The 21,844-nt window shown below is 44.0% G+C and overlaps 1 protein-coding gene across 1 annotated transcript in view; it reads left to right on the top strand.

The window, feature by feature from the left end:
- Nucleotides 1–21,844, top strand: part of CEMIP (cell migration inducing hyaluronidase 1) — a 70,354-nt gene that overhangs the window by 3,182 nt on the left and 45,328 nt on the right. The window contains exons 3-9 of the mRNA XM_032233141.1: nucleotides 1,547–1,783; nucleotides 3,502–3,681; nucleotides 9,537–9,607; nucleotides 10,732–10,827; nucleotides 13,060–13,178; nucleotides 17,910–18,051; nucleotides 19,688–19,879. Of these exons, the coding sequence (XP_032089032.1) occupies nucleotides 1,547–1,783; nucleotides 3,502–3,681; nucleotides 9,537–9,607; nucleotides 10,732–10,827; nucleotides 13,060–13,178; nucleotides 17,910–18,051; nucleotides 19,688–19,879 (1,037 nt within the window). The remainder of the gene's footprint in view (nucleotides 1–1,546; nucleotides 1,784–3,501; nucleotides 3,682–9,536; nucleotides 9,608–10,731; nucleotides 10,828–13,059; nucleotides 13,179–17,909; nucleotides 18,052–19,687; nucleotides 19,880–21,844) is intronic.

Below are 21,844 nucleotides of genomic sequence, written 5' to 3'. Positions count from 1 at the left end.
ATGTGGAGGACCCTGGACAGGGTTCCGACTCCAAGCAGGGCACAGAGAGGCTGGTTGGCCACCAGGAGGCACCTGAGCCTTGCACCAGTGGGGAGGAGACAAGGGAGAGTGAGCCAGAGGCCAGTAGTGAGTTGTTCCTGGATGCACACCATCGAAGAGCTACTAGGCGTCAGGAATAATTACGCAATTACAGGAGGTAATTGTGCTCAGCTGGTGGTCATTAGGCTCCTCTCCAGACTATAAAAAGGCTACTTGTGTACACGCCCCTCTTTGCAGAAGTCAACACAGAACCGAATGTCGGAGAACTTTGTGTGAGCTTGGCAGGCTGGATTGCTGCCAAGCCTTATCTGTGTTTATTGGTGCCCAAGCTTGTCTGTGCTGGGTTGCTGCCAAGGACCTGTTTGTCTGTTAATTAAATGCCGTAATTTATCTCTGGCTCGGAATGTGCTTTGGTGTGGAATGAGGGGGGTCAGAACAGAAGCCCTACACCATTTCAGACAAATGGTTATCTATTTCTGTAGAGAGGTAATTATTTCTTATATATAGTGCAACTCCACCTCCTCTTTTATGTGGTCTATTTGATTTGATTTGATTTGATTTGATTTATATGCCGCCCTTTTCCCCCGAAGGGGACTCAGGGCGGCTCACAATTCAAATCAGGGAAGAGGGGTACAGACAGAAAATAAAAGATGAAACATAACAATACATAATTTAAAAACACACAACAGTCATACCATTCGAGACGGGGGCAACAGCTCTTTAGCCCCAGGCCTGTCGGAACAGCCAGGTTTTTAAGGGCTTTGCGGAAGGCCTGGAGGGTGGTGAGGGTTCGAATCTCCACGGGGAGTTCGTTCCAGAGGGTCGGAGCAGCCACAGAGAAGGATCTCCTCCGGGTAATCGCCAGTTGGCACTGGCCGGCGGATGGAATTCGGAGGAGGCCTAATCTGTGGGATCTAATCGGTCTATTGGAGGTAATTGGCAGCAGGCGGTCTCTCAAGTACCCAGGTCCAATACCATGAAGGGCTTTATAAGTGACGACTAGCACCTTGAAGCGTATCCGGAGACCAATAGGCAGCCAGTGCAGCTCGCGGAGGATAGGTGTTACGTGGGTGAACCGAGGTGCACCCACGATCGCTCGCACGGCTGCATTCTGGACAAGCTGAAGTGTCCGAATGCTCTTCAAGGGCTGCCCCATGTTATTTCTTTTAAATAAATACTAGTTCAATAATAGTAGCTTCCCATGTGGAATTCTTGCATCACAAATCCTGCTTCTTTTGGTGTGGAAGTGAAAGAATTTCATTTTTCTGGTGCCCTTTCCTATTTCTGTTGCAATGTAATAAATGGTCTTCCTTTATTTTTCGGATTATATTTGTCTGCTGCTTTCAGAAAACATTTATTCATCAGTGAATCACCCTTTATTTGATGGTTCCAACTGATGGCCTTATAATACACTCGGTTTATTTATTTTTTTGGCACTCTTCAACTATTGCTGTACAGCAATTCCCAAAGGTGGAGAAATAAAATGCTATTCAAATTCACCCCGCAGAGCTGATGATGGCAGCCAGCCTGACAGTTACTTTGGGCGAAAGTTCATTGGCGTCATTAACGGCGGGACTCTTGAAGTTCACGGTGAGCGAAAGCTATCCTGGACTTTCTTAAACAAGACTCTGAATCCAGGGGGATTGGAAGAAGGGGGCTACTACTTCGAACGAAGCTGGGGGCATCGCGGGATCATTGTCCATGTTGTTGATCCCAAGACTGGAGCGGTCATCCATTCTGATCGGTGAGTTCAAACTCTTTCCCTATTTCAGCCAATGCAAGCAAGCCTTTCTCTTTCCTTCATTATATTGTTTGCCCGAGGTCCAAAAACAAATTCTCAGCTGCTCTGATCTCCGAGCTGATGGGGTTTTGTGCAGACACAGTTTGTGAATTGCAGGATGCAATATATTGAAGGAGCCGAGGTGGCGCAGTGGTTAGGGTGCAGTACTGCAGGCCACTTCAGCTGACTGTTATCTGCAGTTCAGCGGTTCAAATCTCACCGGCTCAAGGTCGACTCAGCCTTCCATCCTTCCGAGGTGGATGAAATGAGGACCCAGACTGTGGGGGCGATATGCTGACTCTGTAAACCGCTTAGAGAGGGCTGAAAGCCCTATGAAGCGGTATATAAGTCTAACTGCTATTGCTATTGCTATTGAGATTTTGGAATGGGCCAGGGCTGCAGGTGAATATAGAAGAGGTGGATGGAATGGGTGTGGTTTAGGAATAGCTGGAGGTCAAAACCCACATTTTTTCCCTTAAACTTCATTCTGAAGTTGATTGCCCCTTCGACTTTATCAGGCTTAAAATTACAGTGTTTAACTTCCTGAAAATAGGCAGGAACAGAAGAGACGGCTGTAGAATGCACAGAAAGTGGTTTGAGTGGGTTAGTTAATTATGGACTAGCCCAGCATCATAAAAAGGAATAAGCACTTCCAGTAGAACCATGTATATATCAATGATACAATCGTGAAAGGAGTAAAAGATATATCAACTTGCAGGTCAAGGCTTGAAAGTTAGAAAAGAATGGAGAAATACATTCTATATTTCTTGTTATTTCCGTGACAGATATAATGGCAAGAAAAATCCACTATAATCACGGGTGGGCTGCTGGGAGTTCTCAGGGATTTGGGACAGTGATGGGTTTCCTTTTTTTTTTTTTTACTACCAGTTTGCTCGTGCGCACTCGTTCGCTCGCACGACGATTCTGCGCATGCACAGAAGCTTCTGTGCATGCTCAGAATCATCCGGGCAGGTGGGCGGAGCCTCCCACCACCGCCACTACCTGTTCGCCCGATCCGGGTCGAACCGGGAGAAACCCACCTCTGATTTGGGAGAACCTCTAGCTAAGATTCTGTGCAGTGCGGAGAACCCCCAAATCCCACAGCTGGCTGGCCTCACCCACCTCACCATACCCCTCCCAGGACTCCTCAGGCAGCCCATTTTGGGCGCACACAGAGGTTCAGGGAGGGTGAAAAACAGGCCTAGCGGAAGTTCAGGAAGGCTTGAAATGGGCCAGTTTCCAGCCTCCAGAGAGCCTCTGGAGCCTGGGGAGGGTATTTTCACCCTCCCGGAGGCTCGAAAAAAGCCTCCGGAGCCCAGGGTGGGCAAAAACACCCCCTCCGCCCTGGTGCAGGAAGATGACTAGGCCACATCCACTGTGGCCACGCCCACCCAGCAACCAGGCAGAGAACCCCTTGCTAAAATAGCAGTTATATACCGCTTCATAGGGCTTTCAGCCCTCTCTAAGCGGTTTACAGAGTCAGGATTTTTTGAAGCCCACCCCTGGGATGAATGTGAATTATCTGATTCCTGCAGGTCATTCTGTCCTGCAGAGTTGGCTTCTCCTAAGTGTGAAAGCAAGCATTGATGCTATCTTCTTCTTCTTCGAGAGTGCCTGTGCATGAATCAACATGGCAAGGGCAGCTCTTTCTACTTCTCACCTGTCCTTCTGTGTTTCTTCAGATTTGACACCTACAAACTCAAAAGCGAAAGCCTCCGCTTTGTGCAGTATTTGAACGCTGTGGAGGATGGCATGATCCTGTCGGTCGCGGTCAACGACGAAGGCTCCAAGAATTTGGATGACTCGGCCAGGAAAGCAATGACCAAACTGGGCAGCAAACATTTCCTCCACCTTGGCTTTAGGTAGGAGCCTGTCCTGCCAGGGTTACAACACAAAGTCCTTATTGTGCTTTTCCTGGATCTAAAATAATTCCGCTTTCCTCATGGTGATTTTCCCTCCTCTCTTCTTCCTTTTCACCCGAGAGCATTTCAGAGGCCAAGGACAGTGCTTGAGATGGGTTTGGGCCACACAGTTGGGTTGAAGGAAGGCTTTGAAATTGAATCAATCGGTGCAAATTGGACTAATAACCTCAATTCGGAGTTAGCGTAGAAATGCTCCATGCGGAAGGTCCCATGTTCAGTCCCTGAATATTTCCACAGGCTCTAAAATTCCTTCAAGATCTTGTAGAGTAGTTATGAGGCTCTGCAAGAAAGCCATGGGTATCAATGCATCAAATGACTGTATACTTTGCCTCCCTAGGAATCCTGCTCTACCTGATGATTTGCAAGATTCTTTTAACTCAAAAGATGGGAAGCAGGAAGTTCACACCTTGCAAAGGAAATCACTAACATTGTAGCATCATCTTAGGTCCAGCTTATAGTAGAGTCTTCAAGGTTTACAGGGTCACTTTTGGAAAGCAGGAATTAGTGTGGTTGCATTTCATAGTTTCTTTTGGAAAACCTCCCCAATTGTCCAAAACAGGATATATAGTAGTTCTGCTGGAGTAAAACCCCTTGTGCTGGGAAAGCTTAAAGGGAGTCGCTTTACCAGTTTCTGTAATGGTATGGGAGAATAACCTTCAGAGGCAGGAAGAAGAGCCAGGGGGAAACAGTCAGATAATAAGAGGCAGCTGAGCCTGCAGAAGGAATGGGACCCTCCCTCATTTCTTGGGTTGCAAAGGCGACAGAGGGAGGTGTGTACTTTTAGACTTGCAAGATTCGATTCCTGTAACTTTACAGTAAGGTAGAATTGGCTCGCCTGGGCATTGCTTCCAGCCTGAACTACCTCACAGGCTGACCGTTTCCTTGTCACCATTTGGTGAGAGATGTATTTATTTTATCTATTTATTTAGTTTGTCAAACATGCACGAGAAAACAGGTATAAATATAAACATGGACATGAGCACAGGAAATGGGTACGAATAAATGGGGACGGTAGGACAGGGACAGTGGGCATGCTGGTGCGCTTATGGATGCCCCCTTTACGGACCTCTTAGGAATGGGGCGAGGTCAACATTAGACAATTTAAGGTTGACGTTGTGGGGGTTTGAGGATGTAACAACAGAGTCAGGTAGAGCATTCCAGGCGTTGACCACTCTGTTGCTGAAGTCGTATTTTCTGCAATCGAGTTTGGAGCGCTTTACCTTGAGTTTGTATCGATTGTTTGCCAGTGTATTATTGTGGTTGAAATTGAAGTAGTCGTTGACAGGTAGAACATTGTAGCAGATAATTTTGTGTACTATACTTAGGTCAGACTGTAGGCGGCGTAGCTCCAGGTTGTCCAAGCCCAAAATTTCAAGCCTGGTAACATATTGTGAGCAAAGGAATAGAGTACTCTTCTGGTGAAATACCTCTGGACTTGTATTAATGTCTGATATACAGTGTGGATTCCAGGCATATATACCATATTTTCGGTATATTCCCCCCCCCCAAAAAAAGAGGGTGAACATTTGGGTGCATCTTATACACTGAATGTAGCCCCACCCATCCACCAGCCCCAACCCTTTGGCCTCTGCCTCCCAGCAATTTACCTCCTTGCAGCAAACGGGGGCTTCAATAGGCTATAGCAATCCCTGCAGCCTGAAACAGCTGATGATCGGGAGAAATTGAAAGTGAAACTTGCTGTTTGCTCCAGGAGGCAAGTTGCTGGGAGGCAGAGGCAGATTTTTTTTTCTTGTGCTAATCAGTCTGTTTGCTGCAAGGAGGTAAATCAACAACTATAAATGCCTATAGAATGTTCAAATTATTACTTATTTTTTAAAGGCTGCTTTATTATTCTAAATAATTTAACAAAATTAGGAAGCTTTTTAAAATAAATGCTTGATCCGAAGAGGCCCCGTGCTATTGGTTTTAAAAAGTGTTATTCTTTTAAATAGCAGAGAATAACTATACTTCCAGAAAGCACATTGATTTTAACAATAACTGTACTAGTATAGTCTGAAATATAACACTACAAACAATGTATATTGTCTGTGCTGTTTGTTGCAAGGAGGCAAATTGCTGGGAGGCAGAGGCAGATTTTTTCCCACGTTTTCCTCCCCAAAAGCTAGGTGCGTCTTATACCTCGGAGTGACTTATATTCCAAAAAATACGGTAGTTCGTTCGTTCGTTCATTCGTTCATTCATTCATTCATAGTTCATTCTGCAGTAGGGTCTCAAATTTTCTAACCATAGAAAGGTTGCCTTTTCCTTACGCAGACGGTGGTGAATTTCTGGTCTCACTCAATATGAAGCCACTTCTGGTGGGGTGTGCCAATTCCTTGTCTTTTTATTGCCCCTCTCCCCAAAAAACAAACTGCATGAATTCTGACCCCCCCTCCGCCAACTTACACTCCGAAAGTTGAGTAATCTTGATTAAACCACCCGCCCTAAACTTCCCAGACTGGTCTTTTTGTTATGAGTAAAAAATAAGCTGCAATCTTCAGGAAGGACTTACCTGGCAGTCGGCTGCCTGCCTTACTTATGAGTAACCCTGGAGAGGGTTGCCTCACAAGCATTGGGCTGTGGTTCCTCACTTTGTTTTGGAGTTTTAGTTGTGGGGTGTGTGTGTGTATTTGTGATATCCTGCCTTTTGTGGGGGTGGCATAAATAGCACTCCCTTGTTTCCTCCTAAATCCTCATCCTGCCAGGTAGGTTTGGATGAGAGCCAGAAGTCACCCAGAAGTTTTGGTGGCCAAAGGTGGACTTGAGCCCGGGCCTCCTACTCCGTCGCTTTAGCCATTATACAACACTGCCTCTCTAGTGTTGTGTGTGTGTGTTTTTAGAACGTATTCTTAGCTGATCTAGTTCTGTCAAGTGTTTGTGGCTGGGTTTGATGTTTGCAGGCATGGAAGCAAATCTTCTCTCCCCGCCAGCCTTCTAGGAGGCTGACATGCAGTTTCTTCCAGTTGTCCACCCCATTCGCTTGGACACGGTTCGTAATCTTTCCAAATTCCTTTTCCGCATGGCATGTCCAAATCCTATCCAGAACCAGCCCTGGCTTCCCATGGACAGAACTTTTTCTCTCTCTCCACCTCTCTCCCTGCTCAGAATAGCACTCCAAGCACTCCTCCTCCTCCTCCTCCTCCTCCTGAGATTGCATTGCTCAGAATTGTTCTAATTAGGCATCCCTCATCTTGGGCAGCCTTCACCGTTTTTGATTGAAACCAAACCCGCGATTGCCGCTTGAGGAAAAACGCCGCTCTTAATCCTGTCCAATATCTGTACCTTGAAGACAAGAAATCTTGCCGCTCCAGGCAGAGGGGACACATTCTCTTCCGTCTGCCAATTTGTCAAGTGCAAACATATTTTTTCGCTTTGGGCCACTCTTTTCGTCGTTGCTGTAGCTCTGGGTTGCTGCCATGGTCCTCTTGCTCTGACTGCAGGCTGAGCTAAACCGTTGGTGAACCCATCCTGCCCTTTTGGTGGTTTCAATTAGTGGTTTTTCCTCATTGGAAGGGGTTTCAGCCAGAGGTTCCCCAGGGTCCCCCCCCCCTGCAATTCCATGCACTTTCTCCCACTTTCTCTCCTCATCAATCCTTCTCTGTTCTCAGTCTCTGTCACTTTTTTTTTAAAGTAACATGTAGTTCTCCGGCCAAATGGAGGACAGCCAGCTGTGTACTTGTCGCCTGCCAGTTGCTTAACGATTGTCTGCCTTTACTGTCCAAGGCAGACAGTAAAAAATGGGTGGCTTGTGTCAATCAGCTGCTTATTGTGCATTCGGAGATGCCTTATGGAAGGCAACTATAAATAGAAGAACCTTTGACCAACTTTGCTTGACCTAGCAATGAAAAAGGCGCGTGCAAATTGTTGTGGGTATAAAAGAAAGGTGAAACCTCTCCACATCAGACATGATGTGGCTAGGCAGTTGGCACCTCTGTCTGGATCCAAGTCAAATGTTAGGTGGGAAAGATCAGGCCCACATAAGGGATGCAGTGGCTCATTGGCTAAGACACTGAGGTTGTCGATCAGAAAGGTCAGCAGTTCAGTGGTTTGAATCCCTAGCGCCGTGTAACTGAGGGAACTTCCATTACTTGTCCCAGCTTCTGCCAACCTAGCAGTTCAAAAGCATGTAAAAATGCAAGTAGAAAAATAGGCACCCACCTTTGGTGGGAAGGTAACAGTGTTCCGTGCACCTTCGGCATTTAGTCATGCTGGCCACATGACCAAGGAGACGTCTTCGGAAAGCACTGGCTCTTCAGCTTTGAAACAGAGATGAGCGCCATCCCCTAGAGTCGGGAACGACTAGCACATTTACCTTATCAAGGCCGCATATGATATTCTAATTAAAGTGATTTCTTGCTTGTCATTCCGATGCATGGGAATCTATGCAATGAACAGTTAGCACTATCTTGGCATAAGATCAGGTTAACAGAATTCAATAGGAGGTTGGACTTAAGTTTAGTTTGTGATTACATAGATATGCCAGGCCGATTCCTCTTTTGACTCCATCCCAGCTAGTGGAATCTACCACCATTCTAACCACACAGAGAAGCAAATTTAAATACGGCAATGATGGAACGTTCTATCAACGTTATGCTCAATAATGTGTCCCTTTTAGTCTGATTTGTTTTAAACTTTTGAATCCCAGTTAGAATCCTGCAAACTGTATTGAATTCCCTACCGGGCTCTTCCCATTTGGTAGTGGCCAAAGCCATTAATTCATGAATTTGTTGCTTGGAACAGCAAGGCAAACTCTGGTAGGACAGAGAATTTCCAGTTCTTCTTGTTTATGTCTGGTTATTTACCACCCACCCCACCCGCTGATCTGTGTCCTCTTTACTCGTGTTCTTAGTGGCCTCTGCAACTGTCTGGTTTGAAACATTAATAGCAAAAAATAATATATTAAGAAGACGAAAAAACCACATGCACATATTACTCATCGAGATTTCAGAAGGATCTATAAACACCACTGCTAACTTTTCAGAGCTCCATGAGTTCAAGGCAGACTCCTATTTATTAAAAACACAGGGAGAGAGACATCTTTACTCAATTAATCAGTAAAATGAATCTACCTATAAGTCTTCTGCTTTATTGATTTGCCTAGTCTTGATTCTTCCAGAGAGTAGAATTAACAGCCAGATATTTTCAGTTCATAGAAAGGCATTTCTAAGAATTTGGCACTTTTAATCTTTGCAAAAGCTAGTTCTTTGTAGTTTGATTCCTGATGGGATTCCTCTGAAGAAGTTCTGAGAACTTTCTCATTCATAGCTGGAGCTTTGTCAACTTGGAAACGGATGAATTTTATGCTACAAGTAAGGCGTTTGCATGATGGAATCTTAGATGTTGTAACTCTTTGCTTTGCTTGAAGCTGAAGCAAATAAATTTGCTGAAGATACACAAAGGTATTCTGCCTTTATAACGGTTCTTGGAGAATATATTTGTGTGTGGATAAGGGCAGAGGCACCATTAACTTTAGTCAGGTTGAAGTTAGCTATACTTGGGAAGTGAAAAACACATTGCAACAGAAGGCAGCGTTAAACTACTTCCATCCAGCTGCCAGGAAAACAGCTGGATGCAGGCACCAGGAGTCTAGCTTCACTCATGAACTTTAAAAAAAAATGTATCTCAGAGTTAGTCTGTCTGGGGAGCTGAGAAAAGAGAACAAAACAAGCCATATTCCAAAAAGATGCATGCATTTCTTACAAAGAAGTAATATTGAGTTTTTGTGTTGTAAGATGCATGCATTTCTTGCAAAAGAGTAATGCTATGTTGTGTGTTGTTGTTCTTTAATTCCCCAGGCATCCCTGGAGCTTTATTACAGTCAAAGGAAAACCTTTGTCCTCCGTTGAAGATCATGTTGAATATCAAGGTAAACATCAAGATATGGCCATGAGAATAGTGGCAGCTAAATTATATTGAGGAGCATTTTGGCATAAGGCATTTGGGCTACTTCAGGCATTATTTGAGGCCAGGTCTTTGGTTGTATGGAATGGAGAACCTACATTGGTCTTCTCCGGCCTTGATGTTTATTTTTTGGTGGATGGGCTTCATTTCTCAAACTTCAGGCTGATCATTCTGGGAATGAAAGGCCCTGGTTTTTAAGCACAGGAAGGATTATATCACCATATGTCTTGAGTTTGTAGAGGCACCAGAACCAAAGATCTAGATTCCTTTCTCTGATTTTGAATCCTATCTGCTGAAGTCTCTCAGCCTGTTATGTTCTTGCCCCCACTTCTGTCCAATGCAGGGATAGGCTTCAAAAATTTCAACACTGGGTTCCCTGCTGGGTGGGCGTGGCCATGGCGGGCGTGGCTAAGTCACCAGGGGGTGTGTGTGTCACATTCCCCAGCTTCCAGAGGCTTTCTCAAGCCTCTGGGAGGGCGAAAACTGCTTCCCCCCAAAACTTCCGGAGACCGGAAACAGGTCCATTTCTGGCCTACCGGAACTTCCGGGAGTCCCGTTTCCCCCCCTCCCTGAGCTTGGTGCTTGTCTTGCAGGCGTTTCATTACCCAAACTAGGTAACATCATCAGTGCTAGCTTCACTAGCGCCTAGTTTGGATAATGAAACGTCTGTAAGAAAACAAGCAAGCTCAGAGAGCACCAAGGACCCCTCATTTCAGCCCTGAGCTACAAATATCCCCCGTTGTTGGTAACTTTCTTGTCCCTACACGTTTACCTCTGATTTAATTGGAACTTGAGAGAATGTGGGAAAATATAAGTAATTTATATTCCTTTCACCCTTTGTCATTCTGCAGAATTTGCAGGCGGACAATCAGTTTTGCTGAAGAGATGATATAAACAATTGTGTCAGTATTGAGCCCTTGCCTTTAAAACTCTGCAGGTCCCTTTCATATGTGTGTTCTAAATCCCCCAAAGGAGCATTAAAAACTGAACTGTTGACAGCTTCTCAGTAATGAACTGCAGCTTTGGGGATTGCTGGGAAGTCCTTCTCTTGCTTCCCTTTCGGTTTTTATTTTTATTATTTTTTTGCAGGACGCAAAGGCTCAGCTCTTGCCAAAGTATTCAAATTGTTCCAAGCTGAAAACGGAGAACGTTTCAATGTGTCTTCAACCAGTGAATGGGTTAAAGGTGAGGTTTTACTTCTTTGGAGCAAGTTTGCAATGCAAGTTTTCAGTGCAGTTGGAAATATTCCTCAACCCCAACATACAAAAAAAATCAACCTCACGCTGAACTACAACTCCCAGCATCCCTCAGCATTGGCCCTGATGCGTGTAGATGCACAGCAACACAAGGACAATCCCTGAATTTCCATCTTTTTGGTCCTATAGTAGACAGGGGCATTGCAAGCTGTTTCGATGCTGCACAAAAGAACTGATAGCTTTGCTTCATCACAGCCAGGCCAGTGATTACTGACTAGTGACACACTGACTGTAGGCAATAGCAATAGCACTTAGACTGTTATACAATTTCATATTGCTTTGCAGCTCTCTCTAAGCAGTTTACAGAGTCAATATATTTTCCCCAGCAATCTGGGCCTTCATTTTATCAATCTCGGAAGGATGTAAGTCTGAATCAACCTTGAGCCGATCAGGATCGAACTCCTGGCTGTGGGCAGAGTTAGCCTGCAATACTGCACTGTGCCACCACGGCTCTTAATAGCAATAGCACTTAGACTTATATACCGCTTCACAGGGCTTTTACAGCCCTCGCTAAGTGGTTTACAGAGTCAGGCTCTTGCCCCCAACAATCTGGGGTTTCATTTTGCTGATCTCAGAAGGATGGAAGGCTGAATCAACCTTGAGTCAGTCAGGATCCAACTCCTGGCTGTGGGCAGAGTTAGCCTGCAATACTGCACTGTGCCACCACGGCTCTTAATAGCAATAGCACTTAGACTTATATACCGCTTCACAGGGCTTTTACAGCCCTCACTAAGTGGTTTACAGAGTCAGGCTCTTGCCCCCAACAATCTGGGGTTTCATTTTACTGATCTCAGAAGGATGGAAGGCTGAATCAACCTTGAGCCGATCAGGATCCAACTCCTGGCTGTGGGCAGAGTTAGCCTGCAATACTGCACTGTGCCACCATGGCTCTTAATAGCAATAGCACTTAGACTTATATACCGCTTCACAGGGCTTTTACATCCCTCGCTAAGTGGTTTACAGAGTCAGGCTCTTGCCCCCAACAATCTGGGGTTTCATTTTGCCGATCTCAGAAGGATGGAAGGCTGAATCACCCTTGAGTCAGTCAGGATCGAACTGCTGGCAGTTGGCAGAGTTAGCTTGCAATGCTGCATTCTAACCCCGTGCCAACGTGGTTGAGGCAGCCCTCCAGCATCTATTTGTAGCACCCCCACAGATAAAATAATTAAATTTGGACATAAATTTAAAGATGGGTACTAGCAATTGGCCTCAAGGCAAATTCCCTCTCTCTGTCTTATACTTAAATTCATTTCTCCCTCCACATGCTCAAAACAGATACACAGGCCTCCAAATTCATCCAGTTTGCTTCTAGTGGCATGACCACATCAGAGGTGGCATTCAGCAGGTTCTTCCCTGTTCTGGAGAACTGGTAGCGGAAATTTTGAATAGTTTGGAGACCCAGCAAATGCCACCTTTGACTGGCCCCGCTCCATATATTCTCTGCCTCCAAAGTCAAGGAGGAAATGGGGAGTTTGCAGTAACCTTCCCCTGGAGTGGGGAGGGAATGGAGATTTTACAGTATCCTTCCCCTGCCACGCCCACCAAGACAAACCACGCCCACCAAATCAAGCCATGCCACCAAGCCACGCCCACAGAATTTGAATCCCACCGCTGGGCCACATGGTCTTCTGCAGTCTTCCAGAAACTTGTGATGCTGCTCCAATCTCTCATAAATTGTCCTTTTTGGACATATTAAACCTTTGTCATTTTCTCATGGGAGCAAAATTTTGTGATTTGTGGAAGCATTTGAAATAAACATAAATTGAAGATCATTTATTGGATAAAACACTCACATTAATCTTTATTTAATTATATTGTCATTGGAATCTCTGCGATATCTACCAGTAAACCATAAATGTTCCATCCTGGGCCTATTTATTTTGGTTTTGCCAAGGCCCTTCTTCTCCAGCCTCTCCTTCAAAGGCCAAATATTTCCGGTGGAAAGATTGGTTTCTCCTTTCATCACTAGTCTGATGTGCCTTGGGACACCTAACATCTGATGACCTACAGAAAACACCAGGAGTGGGTAGCTTTTAAACAGATTTGCCAACATATTTTGGCACCGAGATTTAATGGAACAGCACATTTTTTCCGGCAATCGTTAAGGCCTGTTTTCTCCAAAATGACCTTAATTTGCGTTGTTTCCTTTTTTTACCCCCAGATGTTGAGTGGACTCAGTGGTTTGAGAAGCCAAAAATATCAAAATCCAAAGATGGAGAGAGACTCTCAGACTTAAGAGCTGCTCACCCAGAAATCTGCGATCATCCTGTGGATCTCCAGGTATGACATACGGAGTAATCATCCTCTGTCCGAGGGGCCTTCAAACATGGCAAAATTAAGACTTGTGGACTTCAACTCCCAGAATTCCCCAGGCAGCCATATTGAAGTTGAAGTTCACAAGTCTTAAAGGTGCCAAGTTTACCTTAAAGTTGTTCTAACGTTATACCTGTTTCCCATAATTTGATTCTCTCTTGTATTGCAATTGATGGGAGCTTTGTTGTTGATAGATTTTTGGCTAATAAATGTTGATCTCTCTCCAGATAGGAATGAGAGAGAAATTTGTACGGTTTGCAATTGAAATCAAATGTAATGAGGCATGAACGAATATGTGAAGCAAAACTTAAGCCTCATTTGAAAGTCACATTTTGCGGTTTTTCAACCCAATTCTCACTTTTCTTCTTAGAGAAACATCTCTAATATTCAAAATCTATATTGTCAGGAAAAGACGGTACTCAAAATGCATATTGCTAGGGCAGTGGTTCCCAAACTTGGCAACTTTAAGATTTGTGGACTTCAACTCCCAGAATTCTCCAGCCAGCAGAGCTGGATTGAAGTCCACAAGTCTTAAAGTTGCCAAGTTTGGGAACCACTGTGCTAGGGGAAATGTTTTACAAAATTCTCCATGACAAAATTTCAAGTAAAAAAAAAATTAGGGAAATGAATTCCCCCTTAAACACACATGTGAACTGTATTTTTTTTTAAAAAAAAAAGTAGAATTCAACTTAATGGATCTGTGGAAAAAAATGAGAAATGGGAAGACATTAACCGCCACCCATCTGTACTTTCCAGTTGGCATTACCTGCGGTTCCAATCATTGTGTAATAAAATGGAAAATGGAAGTAATTTCTTTTGAAGTTGATGGGACCTTTGTGCTTTTCAATGGACTGTCTTCTGCTCAGTATTGGCACAGTATATTGTTTTGCTCAGGTTGGTGTGAGATGAGTGGTGAAAACATGTAAGAGTCATGGAGCCTAGCTTTTTGTGCCATGATTAAAATTTGCTGTTTCGGAATAATAGAATAGCAAAATTGGAAGGGATCTTGGAGGTCTTCTAGTCCAACCCCCTGCTCAAGCAGGAGACCCTACACCATTTCAGACAAATGACCATCTGAACTTTCCCCCTACAATATTTCATCCTACAGCTCAAGTATCAATGCCGCCTGTACACAGAGCATAGAGTAGTAGTGTTGGAAGGGACCTTGGAGGTCTTCTCGTCCAACCCTCTGCTCAAGCAGGAGACCCTACACCATTTCAGACAAATGATTGTCTGAACTTTCCCCCTACAATATTTCATCCTACAGCTCAAGTATCAATGCCGCCTGTACACAGAGCATAGAGTAGTAGAGTTGGAAGGGACCTTGGAGGTCTTCTCATCCAACTCCCTGCTCAAGCAGGAGACCCTACACCATTTCAGACAAATGACCATCTGAACTTTCCCCCTACAATATTTCATCCTACAGCCCAATGCCGCCTACACACAGAGCATAGAATAGTAGAGTTGGAAGGGAGCTTGGAGGTCTTCTAGTCCAACCCCCTACTTGAGCAGGAGACACAATATCATTTCAGACAAATGGCTGTCCAGTCTCTTTTATGAAAGCTTTCAGTGATGGAACAGCCACGACTTCTGAAGGCTAGCTAATCCATTGGTTGATTGCTCTCACCGTTAGGGAATTTCTCCTTAGTTCTAGGTTGCTTCTCTCCTTGGTTAGTTTACCATCATTGTTTCTTATCTTGCTTTTTGGTGCTTTGGAAAATAAGTTGATCCCCCTTGTTTATAAAGGAGCCTGTTCTGACCCCCCTCCTCCGTCCAGGAACGAAAGCCGAAACAAACGTAAATGAGAATGTTTTTTAATCAGTCCAGACTCGTTGGCTGAAAGCCACATAAACAAAGAGATAAGCACTCTGGCATGTAAATTACCTCCTGTAATTACGTAGTTGTTCTTGATGCCGAGTAGCCCTTCGATGGCGTGCATCCCGGAACAACTCACAGGTGGTTTCTGGATCACTCACTCTTGTCTCCTCCCCACTGATCCAAAGATCAGACGCCACCTGGTGGCCAACCAGTCTCTCTGTGCCCTGCTCGGAGTCGGAACCTTGTCCAGGGTCCTCCGCATCCTCCAGGGCCGACTCATAAGACCCCTCGCTGTCGGAGTCTGGTGGCAGCTCCAACGGCTCCTGCCAGGCCACAACAGGAGCCCCTCAAATATTGGAATAGTGCTAGTCCTTTTTTTTCTAGACTAGCCATACCCAATTCCTGTAAACATTCTTCATAGAGGGCAGCCTCCAGCCCTCTAATTGTTTTTGTTGCTCTTCTCTGCACTCTTTCCAAAGTCTCAACATCTTTTTTTTATGTTGTGCAAAGACTTCCTTTACGTAAGCGACACTTTTAACTGTTGAACAATTCCCTCCCCCAAACTATTATTTTGAGAGAGAGAGGGTGTGTGTGTGTACATCTTCATTAAATAACTAATTTTTAATAGAACGAGAAAGAAGGTAATGCAAGGAACCTAGTCGGACTTACGCATTAGATCCTGGCTGCTATGCCCGATATTGATAATCTCTCTGTTTTGAAAAGCCAACTAATTAAGAAAATTCCATTCTTCTGTCACGGATGGATCAGAAGCCATCGGGCTGCCTATCATAATAAATAATCCCACCATAAACCGTTTCATAATGATTTATCATCGTTTAAGAACGATGAGTCAAGTAATCTGCTCTGTTCCAAAACCGCTCCAAAGTTTTCAGAGATTTCCGCGAAGAACTTGGCACCACTTAATAAAGTAAAGCAAAATCTTTAATACACCCCTGAGGGATGACACTTAAAGAGATTTGCCTCAAGCCATCAAAAGAGCCGTGGCTCACGGATTATTTTCATAGAGAGCAACCTGCTGCTTGTTATGTTGGATTCGCTCCTGGATAAACCTGGAATAGAGTGTTATTCTGTCAGAATTGTTATTCTCGGCCTTCTTGCTGAGCTGTCTTCAGCGCGTGCTTTTTAATCTGAGTGTCATTAGGCCTTTGAAACAAGTGGCAGCATGAAACAAAAAGATATCTCAGCCAATCAGGGCATTTGAGTCAAAAGATATTTGAATCAACATCTATATATATATTTTTTAAAAAAAGAATTAGAGATAGTCCTCAACTCTCGACCAGGGAATGTGGTGGCTCAGTGGCTAAGACGCAGAGCTTGTCGATCAGAAAGGTCGGTAATTTGGCGGTTCGAATCCCTAGCGCCGCATAATGGAGTGAGCTCCCGTTACTTGTCCCAGCTCTCTGCCAACCTAGCAGTTCGAAAGCACGTAAAAAATGCAAGTAGAAAAATAGGAACCACCTTTGGTGGGAAGGTAACAGCGTTCCGTGCATCTTCGGCATTTAGTCATGCTGGCCACATGACCACAGAGACGTCTTCGGACAGCGCTGGCTCTTCGGCTTTGAAATGGAGATGAGCACCGCTCATACGGAGAAATAACTGCACTGAATCTATCTATCTATCTGTCTGTCTGTCTGTCTGTCTGTCTGTCTGTCTATCTATCTATCTATCTATCTATCATCTATCTATCTATCTATCTATCTATCTATCTATCTATCTATCTATCTATCTATCTATATTTCTGTTTTCGTGTGTGTGTGTGTGTGTGTGTTCCAGCATAACTCTGAAACACCTTGAGCAATTTCAACCAAACTTGGTACACGGATGACTTACACTCTGGAAAAAAATACTGTGTGGTAAGACACCCTTAACACCCATTGTGGGTCGTGGTGTTCTGTTTAGATGCAGCCTGTTGTGTCGTACTGCTCTACTGGCTTCTACTGTACAGCACAATGGAGTTGCCATGGTAATGGGTTCACAGTACTCCACAAGCGAGTTCCCTCTTTTAAGGGGGAAAATCCAACATTAGAAATTATGTTTGGTCAGGACATTTCCCCCCCCCCCCCCCCCCACACACACACTTTAAATACCCGGGCAATGCCATGTTGTCGGCTACTTATTTATAAAAATAATAAAGGCTGGATAAAAATCAAATCAATAAAGAAAAGCTAAAAGTATTAACAGCAGACAGATGTATCAACTTAAAATAGAAATCTTGCAATATATTGAAAGAGCCTGGGGCAATTAAGAGGCCTTTGGTTTGGGGTAAAAAACAGAAAAAGTCGGTGGCAGACTATAATCCTAGTAAGGGTATGGCTAGCTGATGAGAGCTAAATAGCTTGAAATAGATCTATACTAGTCTCCCTTTATTTATTTATCAGCACAAATACAACACACACACACACACACATATATATATATATTTCAGAAGAACATTTAGGTGCCCCCATTTTTTTAAAAAAACATCCATTTTAAGTGTAAGGAATTTGCCTTGGAATGTTCTAGAGCACAAAGCATCTCATGATGATCTTAAGATGGAGACACGGATGGGTTTTCCACAACTGTGGTCCAAAGCCAATAACTGCTTGATAGGTTCATATGGTGATCTCAGACCTGGGGGACCCAGTGGAGATCATGGAAAATATGAATTCTGTGTTTGTAATGGTGCTTTGGGTTGCGCTTCGAGGTAAATTCCTCTTCTCAACTCATTGCAATGATTTAGATAAGAAGTTACCGGGCAGAAAATGCTTGTTTTTCCTCCCTCTCACAAGTGTTGCTGAGCCTATAGTTCCAGTTGTTGTTGTACCAGCTGTTGCTCTTGATAATCATACGCTTGGCTATTATTGTGTTTGCTCCTCCCAGGCGGTCACACTTGAGGGAATGAAACTGGCAACTGAAGTCCTGTACAAAAAGGGCCATGATTATAGGTTTTTCTGCCGCGGCCCAGAGCAGACGGAGAAAGGCTGTCATAACTACAGAGTGCGCTTCTTATGTGGCCAACCGGGTAGGTGACTCATTCTCGAAAGTTGAGCACAGAGTATAACTGGGAGGAAACTATTCCGAAATTTGCTCTACTGGTCTATATATTCTGAAGGCAGCAAGATTTTACCTCAGAGGCTTAAGTAGAAATGCAGGTCTGTTTTTTTTTTTTTTTTTGCATGAGTCTAAAACTTTGGGGTTTCTGCAGCAGCTTCTGCCACACGAACGCTTTCTCCATCCAACTTGGCTTTGCATTCTCTGTATCATGTTGCTAGTCCTCATGCAGCTGTTGAAATAGAGAGCATATAAGGCCTGACTCTAAAAGGATATGGAGCACGACAGAGTCCTAGGATGGCATAAAGGGCTACACACTAAGTGTGCGTTTGATTTTTTTTTTCTTTAGAAAAAAAAACTGCAGGCGGAAAGCAAGTACAGCAAGGTGAAATCTATGTTACCCTGTCAGGCTAGCTTTCTACTTGCATGGAATATTTTCTTCTGGCATTTTATTTTATATGAATGGCATTCAATAGGCTACCCTCCATACAGAGGCTCTTTTGCCTCCTCGGGGTTTTGTCAAGGAGGTGGAATGGAAGATAGGGCAACCTCACACTGTTTTCCATGATGAATAGAATAGAGTAGAGTAGAGTAGAGTAGAGTAGAGTAGAGTAGAGTAGAGTAGAGTAGAGTAGAGTAGAGTAGAGTAGAATTATTTATTGGCCAAGTATGGTTGGAAACACAAGGAATTTGTCTTTGGTGCATATGCTCTCAGTGTACATAAAGAAAAATAAAATAGAATGCCTTCATCAAGAATCATAAGGATAGGATATGATAGAATAGAATAGAATAGAATAGAATAGAATTCTTTATTGGCCAAGTGTGGTTGGACACACAAGGAATTTGTCTTTGGTGCAGATACTCTCAGTGTACATAAAGAAAAATAAAATAGAATGCATTCATCAAGAATCATTAGACTAGACTAGACTAGACTAGAATAGAATAGAATAGAATAGAATAATAGAATTATTTATTGGCTGTGTGATTGGGCACACAAGGAATTTGTCTTTGGTGCAGATGCTCTCATTGTACATAAAGAAAAAATAAAATAGAATACATTCATCAAGAATCATAAGATACAACACTTAGTGATAGTCATAAGTTACTAATAAGCAATCAAGTTATACTAGGAAACAAATAAAACAATATAAAATTTAAAGATACAAGCAACATGGTTATAGCAATAAGTGGGAAGAGGTAGGTACTAGGAAGAAAGGGGAAGAATAATAGTAATACAGTTTTAGTAGATAATATGACAGTGTTGAGAGACTTCTTAAAAACTTCCAATGTTGGAGCATTGACAACCTATGGAGGCAAACTCCGTGTGTATATAAACAACAATAATAACGACAACTTCCTGATTATAATCATCAAATCTATGCGGTAGATGGTAGCTACATAACAACAACACTTACTGTGCTTCCTTAATAAGGGGAAGACACACAAATTTAGCTTGTGGTTGAGAACAGCTGTCTTATCTTTCCAAAATCCTTGTTTTGTGAGTAAGAAACATGTTTGGGCCATGGAGAAACTAGAGAGGAGGCACCGGGGAGGTTCCTCTCTGCTTCCTACCCTCACCCACTTTCTTTCCCTCGTTGGCTTTTCAGCAAGACCCAAGCTTACCATGAAGGTAGATACCAACGTGAACAGCACAATCCTGAGGCTGGCTGACAATGTGCAGTCGTGGAAGGTGGGAGACAAGATCGTGGTGGCCAGCACTGATTACTCCATGCACCAAGCTGAAGAGTTTGAGATCTTGCCCTGCAGAGCCTGCAAGCCCAATGAAGTCAAAGTGGCAGGTGAGGCTGAATGGCTTGTGATTTGAAGGAGAGCTGTTGTCCTGTGTTTGTGTGGGTATCTTTGGGGCTGAGAGTATTACTAAATATTAAATTACATAACCAATCTCTTGACCACAATGTACAATAGCAATAACACTTAGAGTTATATATTACCCCATGGTGCTTTATGGCAGGGATCCCCACCCCCCAGTCTGCAAACCAGCACTGGTCCACAGCATGCCAGAAACCAGTCCATACAAACAAGTGAAGCCCCATCTGTGGGATGCAGGCAGCACACAAAACAATGTCCCCTCCGATCCACAGAAAAACCTTTCTTCACGGAACCCGTCCGTGGTGCCCAAAAGGCTGGGGGCTGCTGCTTTACGGAGAATCTGCCTATTCCCCCAACAATCTGGGTCCTCATTTTACCGACCTCGGAAGGATGGAAGGCTGAGTCAACCTTAATCTGGTCAGGATTGAACTCCTGCCTGTGGGGGGAGTCAGCCTGCAATACAGGCAGTCACCAGGACTCACACTGATTCAAAGGAACATACCACACACAGAGACTCACACACAGACACACACACGTCTCAGACAATCCTGCAAAAGGTAATCCTTCCTACCTTCCAGAATAGATGTAAAGTTATTCAGATAATTTGAGCAAGGCACTACATGCTCTACAATTGGACTCTTCCGTTGTGCTCATGATCTTGGCTTGCCTTCAGAAGTTGTGGCTGCTCCCTGATTGGAGGTTTTTAAGAAGAGTTTGGACAACCATCTGTCTGAAGTTGCATAGGACCTCCTGCTTGAGCAGGGGGTTACATTAGAAGACTTTCAAGGTCCCTTCCAACTCTAATATTTTGTTACCATTGTTCTTCCTTTCCTTCGGCCTGTAAGCGAGCCCGTTCAATTGCAGCTTATTCCAAAACCATATTTTAGCCACCTAGAGCTTTGAGTCATCAGTCAAGCCAGTGGATTAATGCAGAATGAGACTGTTGATGGGTCTGTGACTTTGCAATGAAATTGGGCCGCGCGAGAAGAGGAGAAAGGGAGATCGGATCCTCCCCTACCTCTGTTGTGGTACTGCTCATCCCTAAATCATGAATCCCGTTAACTCTGATGCAAGTGGTTCAGTAGGAAATACAGCTTTTTTGGCTTGTGGTTTGCCAGGGCTGAAAGAAAGTGGGAGACTTATGCCAAGGAAAATATTTTTTTTTCTGGTTTTTGAAATGCATCATAGCCTCATGACTAAAGATGGCAGGCATTTTCTCTGTAGAGAAAGTGTCTCTATAGTTCTATTTTCTTTGTCCTACCCCTTTCTCCAGCAACATTTACATGAGAAAAAAAATCACGTTAAATGTGATCCCCCTCAAAGATAATCCAGAGATAGTAGAAAGAAAGTGGAATGTTGAATGTCTGTCCTAAGCTCCTGATGTATCTGAAAATGAGGGTGGTGGGAGAGAGCTGAAGAGGAAGGAGAGAAAAAAAGATGTTGAGACTCTAGAAAAAGTGCAAAGAAGAGCAACCAGGATGATTAGGGGACTGGAGGCTAAAACATACGATGAACGGTTGCAGGAATTGGGCATGGCTAGTCTAGTGAAGAGAAGGACCAGGGGAGACATGAGAGCATCCTTCCAATATTTGAGGGGCTGCCACAGAGAGGAGGGGGTCAACCTGTTTTCCAAAGCACCTGAAGGCCAGACAAGAAATAATGGATGGAAGTTGAACAAGGAGAGATTCAACCTGGAAATAAGGAGGAACTTTCTGACAGTGAGAACAATCAACCCATGGAACAGAAGTTGCCTTCAGAAGTTGTGGGAGCTTCATCACTTGAGACTTTTGTGAAGATATTGGACTGCCATTTGTCAGAAATGGTGTAGGGTCTCCTGCTTGAGCATGTGTGTGTGTGTGTGTGTGTGTGTGTGTGTGTGTACTAGATGACCTATAAGGTCCCTTCCGACTCTGTTAACCTGAAATGCTTAAAGA

The sequence above is a fragment of the Thamnophis elegans genome, chromosome 16, assembly GCF_009769535.1.
Source record: "Thamnophis elegans isolate rThaEle1 chromosome 16, rThaEle1.pri, whole genome shotgun sequence".
Lineage (NCBI taxonomy): Eukaryota > Metazoa > Chordata > Lepidosauria > Squamata > Colubridae > Thamnophis > Thamnophis elegans.
Note: the sequence above shows the minus strand (reverse complement) of the source record. Positions and strands in the feature narration are given on the sequence as shown.